The sequence below is a fragment of the Salpingoeca rosetta genome, assembly GCF_000188695.1.
Source record: "Salpingoeca rosetta unplaced genomic scaffold supercont1.28, whole genome shotgun sequence".
Lineage (NCBI taxonomy): Eukaryota > Choanoflagellata > Craspedida > Salpingoecidae > Salpingoeca > Salpingoeca rosetta.
Window position 1 is genome coordinate 101104 of NW_004754906.1, and position 5249 is coordinate 106352.

A 5249-nucleotide genomic window follows, 5' to 3' on the forward strand; every position below is an offset into this window, starting at 1 on the left:
ATGTATTTGACGCATGAGACAATCAATAGTGGAGCAATGGCACGAGTGTTGAAGTGGCCGTGCGTTCACACATGTGCTTTTATGCGGATGTGATAGCAATGTGCACTTCTGCAATATCACCCTCATCTCATCTCTCGTCTTGCGTGCGCGCGCGTACTTTGATGAGGACGACCAGCTCCTCCAGCGTTGACACGGCCTGTATGATGTGGCGATGGCGTGACAACAGTTGCATCGCACGTCACGTTCTGGGCAAACATGTAAACACGCACGCACACACACACACACACACACACACACACACACACACACACACACACACACACACACACACACACACACACACACACGCACGCACGCACGCACGCACGCACACACACGTGTATACACACATATGCACACACATGCACACACAGAAACACGAGCACAAAGGCTGGGCAGCGCACCTTGGCGGAGGCGAGCAGCTCGATGATCGTCTCTCCCAGCACAACAATCTTGCGGACCTTCAACCATTACACGCACACACACACACACAATGTATTGATTGTGAGAAGAGAGAGAGAGAGAGAGAGAGAGAGCTCGGGGCAATAGTACGCGCGCGCACATGCAGCCCACATCGGCGTGTTGCGTGCATGCAAAGAAGAACAAGGCGTTGCCACGTGCGACAGCGCAATGCGCTTCGTGGCGCGCACCTCATACGCGTCGAATGTCATGAGGACGTTGGTGGTGCCATCCAGGAGACCCCGCGCAGCCTGCACGAGAAGCGAGCGGCTGGACGCAGCGAGTGGATCCAGCTTGAGCTCAATGGCCGCGTCCATAAACAGTTTCGCTGCAGCTTGGATCTGTGCACGTGGTGGGTTGTATGCGTATGCGTGCGTCGCACACGTGCACGTGTGTCGTGTGGGAAGTTGGTTGGTGGTGTTGTGGTGGTGATCGTATGACTGTGGTGAGCTGATAGACGCACCGTGATGGCCGTCCACGCAAGCAAGCGTGCAGCGAGCGGCAGCGAGTTGATGCGACAAGGCGGTAGTACAGTCACGATCTGCGTTCAACAAGGTGCTCCTGCCTCGAGGGATGCACGTGCTCATGGGCGCCATGTTCTGTGCGTACCTGCTCACAGGCGACCGGCATGCGGGACTTGAGGAGATCGTCACCCTGACCCATGGCTTGCTGGCCAACCTGGACCAGGTTCTGCACAGCTACGCCAACCGACTCTGCAGCTGCATTGACATCACAATGCATCATTGGGGTGGAAGAGAGATGGAGGTGAGAGGAAGAAGTAAATTGACAGCCAAACTTGCACGCAATACGCAGCTACACGCACATCATCTCGAGCTCGTTCAGGAGCTCTGGCAACGTTCATGCACACACACACACACACGCGCGCACATACATGCACATACATGCACATGCACATGCACACATACAATCGTACATCTCACCACACACGTGCACATTTTCGCACACCTTGTGTCAGGTCTGGGATGCCTTTGCCTTCGTGGCGAGCCCTCTCGTCGAGGATCATGAGCTCGCCAACCTGATCAGCGATGGGCAGCAACACAGCCTCGATGCTCTTTGTGTGCACCCGCACGTCTGGGCGCGTCGCAGCAGTACCAGCATCCATGCCTGATTGCTGTTGCTGGTGCTGCTGTTGCTCTTCGACTGGAACACCCGAGTCCATGTTGTCTGTATGTGTCTGTCTGTGTGTCTGTGTGTCTGTGTGTGTGTGTCTGTGTGTGTGTGTGTACACAGATGCGAGTCTTTCCTTGGTTGTGTGTATCCTCTTCTCTTGCCGCTTTGTTTGTTGATCTGGGTGTCTTGTCTCTGCCCTGTCGTGTTCTGCGCTGCGCTGCTCGTTCAGCTCGTTGCATGCACCGCACCCACTTCGCACTCGCCGCAACTGTTGGTCGCTGGCTGGCTGGCTGGCTGGCTGGCTGGCTGCTGGAAACAAAGCCAAGCCCAAGCCCAGCCCAAGCTAGCGCTCGCCTGATGTCAGTTTTTCTTCGCCTTCGCTCCTCTCGTTTTGTTTGGTTTTCCGTTGTGCTGTCAAGTTTGACAGCTCGAGTTGCGTGTGGTCCTTCGGTGCTGCGATGTGCCTCGACACGCCCAACAAGGGGGCAAGATGGCGAGCCAGCCCGCCAGCGCTTGCTTCTTGCTTGTTGTGTTCTTGTTGTTGTTGTTGTTGTCGTGGTGCGTCGCAGCAACCACTGATTGCTGTTGTGCGCAGCAGAACTGCGCGCGAGCACAAACAAACCAACCAACCAACCATCAACATTGCTGCACGAGCACAGTGCCACCTTCCCCCCCCCCACGAGCTTCCCAGCTCGTGTGCGTGTGCGTGCGACTGTTGAGCAAGAGGTGCGTGTTGTTGGTTGCTGCTGTTGTTGTTGTGCGTGTGTGCCTGTACGTGAATGCGTCGACGGTTGTGGGCTGCGTTCGTGTTCTCTACGACTTGCTCGTTTGTTGTCCTGTGTTTGTGTTGTTTGCGTTTGTGCCTTGCTCGATGGGTGCGTTGCATTTATGCATTCGTGTAAGCGTGCCTCGCCTCCCTTCCCCCCCCCCCACCACACACAGGGTCAATGGCGCTCATCACGGATGCTGCAGTGGCTGATCCGCGACTGTGGAGCGTCGAACATGTGCATGCCTGGATTCTGCACGACCTTCAGCTGCCTCGAGTCGCGCACAAGTTTCGCCTCGCCCGCGTCGCTGGTGTTGACCTTCTCAACCTCCAGTCCATCGACGCCATCCACCGCCAGCACAACATCTCCGTCAGTCTTGCGTGTTGTCTCTGTGTGTGTGTGTGTGTGTGTGTGTGTGTGTGTGTGTGTGTGTGTGTGTGTGTTGTCTGTGTGAGTGTTGTGTCTGTGTGAGTGTTGTGTCTGTGTGTCGGTGTGCGTGCGTGTGTGCGTGTTGTCTGTGTGTCTAAATCCGTCTGTGCTTTCGCGTGCCCGTATATTGCTGTGTGTCTGCGCGCCTGTACATGTACATCGTACCCTCACCGCTTCATCGCCACCGCGTCGCCACCGCTTCCCCTCACATTCCCTCAACCTTGGCTCCGTGCGCAGTCTCGCCAGGAGCAGTGGGTGCTGTTGCGAGGCATCCAGCGCCTGTTCAACGACAATGCGTCAAGGCTGTCGTCCACACCAGCGTCAACACCAAACCCAGACGACGACGAGGAACACGAAGATCACAATGTCGCAGGCAACGTGCGTGACTCCCACGCCCGCATCCAACGCGCACCCACCGGAAGGCGGCCACGACAACAACAACAACAACAACAACAACAACAACAACAACAACAACAACAACAACAACAACAACAACAACAACAACAACGCCAGCTTAGCCTTCCGCGAAGCATCGATGCGCCGACGCGAGCATGCTCGTTCTTCTGCCCGCTCATGTCCTCCCAGGACGCGCGCGCACACCTCCTCCACGCCCACTCCGTGCACACGCGCACCCGACCACAGTCCCCGCCTCCCACCAACTTTGTGCTGCACAGCTTGCAACGCACACAGGGCCACGGCAACCAGCCAACGTGGCAGCTGCACATGACAATGCGCCCAGAGGACCACGAGCCCCACGACCACATCCCAGCGTGTGGCAGCGACACCACCACCTCCGCCGCCGCCACAACCACGACCACGACGACAGCGCCAACAGACAACTCCGAAGAAAGCACAGGCAGCAGCGGTGAGGACAGTGGCAGTGCAGATGATAGCCGCACGAGCAGCGAGGGCAGCAGCAACAGCAGCAGCTACAGCAACAGTCCACAGGTTGGCGGTGTGGCCAGGCGAACAGGGAGAAGGCATCAAGGTCACGTCACAGACACAAGCGACGAAGACAACGAAGATGAAGTCAAACACCACGATGACAGCGTGCTGGCAACACACGATGACGACGAGGTGGAGCTCGTGCACAAGACGATTGTGCTGACAGACGAAGCGGCCACGGTGGGCGACCTTCGCTTCCCCTGCGTAAGCCATCTCGTCACTTACTACTGCCTCAACAACCCAGAGGCGCCCTTTGCGCTGACCGCGTCAGCACCATCAGACCTTGCCCTCCTGCCCCACCTTGCCAAGCCGTGGTTTCTCGTCCAACCGAGCGAGCACGACATGATGCGCGTGCTCACGTCCCCACAGGTCCCAATCGGCACATTCTTCGTCTGCCTCTTCCCCGACACGCGCCCGCTTCGCCTCTGCTACAAGACGAGCGCAACCACTGCTGCGGAGTGCACCATCGAGGTCACACCGGCCCTCCTGTACACACTCGGCCGACGACACGGCTGGGACCAGCCCACCTTCCACACGTGCGTGCTCTGTGCGTGTGTGTGCGTGTGTGTGCGTGCGTGCGTGTGTGTGTGTGTGCGTGCGTGTGTGTGTGTGCGTGTGTGTGTGTGTGTGTGTGTGTGTGTGTGTGTGTGTGCGTGTGTGTGTGCTTGTGTGCATGTGTGTGTGCATGTGTATCACTCCCCCACTCCATCCTGCCGTCTTCGTTTCGCCCATCCACAATCTCACATCTTGTCGACGCCGCTTGTATGTCTGCTCTGCAGGATTGCTGACTTGATCAATCACTACCACGACCCCCATGTCATTGCACAGCCGGGCTGTCCACTCTCTGTTCCCCTCGATGAGGTGTGTGTGTGTGTGTGTGTGTGTGTGTGTGTGTGCGAAGGGGAGCACATGTCACCTCTGAAGTGCTGGTTTTTGTAACCCCGCCCCAGCCGCAGCCGCCTACGCCTACGCTCGCAAGCCCTGACACCACACCTCACACATGCATGCATGCATGCATGTACGTGTGTGCGCAAACTCGTGCTTGTGTCGGTGAACAGGGGCCGGTGTTGCGTTCGGCAGAATCGCATCCGCCATCACCACCGCGTTCCGCTCCCTCCCACCACCAACACCAAGACCACCACCACCACCACCACCATCATCATCATCATCATCATGCGATTGCTGAGGGGCGCACACCGCTGCTCTCCAGCATCAACTCTTCTCTCGCATCCTCCCGCCACAGCAGGTGCACACACACGCACACACACACATAGAACACGCACAGCTGTGAACGAAGCATTGCTCCTACCGTCCTTGCTGTTCTCGCCTTTGCTTTCTTCTTATGCCACCATCGTGTCCTGCTTGTTCCTCCCTGTTTTCAGCGAGCCGAACATCCACCAGCACGTGGAATCCCGCATCGCAGAAGACATTCTCAAGCGTCGCGCGACGGTCAGAGCACACACACACACACACACACAC

At 57.5% G+C, this 5249-nt stretch overlaps 2 protein-coding genes across 2 annotated transcripts in view; one reads left to right on the forward strand and one right to left on the reverse strand.

The window, feature by feature from the left end:
- The window catches only part of PTSG_09306 (uncharacterized protein), a gene marked incomplete at both ends in the record, with an annotated part of 8281 nt that extends 6603 nt beyond the window's left edge, over positions 1-1678 (reverse strand). The window contains 5 exons of the mRNA XM_004989506.1: positions 158-196; positions 444-500; positions 690-839; positions 1108-1217; positions 1465-1678. Of these exons, the coding sequence (XP_004989563.1) occupies positions 158-196; positions 444-500; positions 690-839; positions 1108-1217; positions 1465-1678 (570 nt within the window). The remainder of the gene's footprint in view (positions 1-157; positions 197-443; positions 501-689; positions 840-1107; positions 1218-1464) is intronic.
- Positions 1679-2531: 853 nt separating this feature from the next.
- PTSG_09307 (uncharacterized protein) overlaps positions 2532-5249 on the forward strand; it is a gene marked incomplete at its 3' end in the record, with an annotated part of 4868 nt that continues 2150 nt past the window's right edge. Inside the window, exons 1-5 of the mRNA XM_004989507.1 lie at positions 2532-2765; positions 3063-4306; positions 4550-4631; positions 4829-5016; positions 5153-5219. Coding sequence (XP_004989564.1) covers positions 2577-2765; positions 3063-4306; positions 4550-4631; positions 4829-5016; positions 5153-5219 — 1770 coding nt within the window. The 5' untranslated portion in view covers positions 2532-2576. The remainder of the gene's footprint in view (positions 2766-3062; positions 4307-4549; positions 4632-4828; positions 5017-5152; positions 5220-5249) is intronic.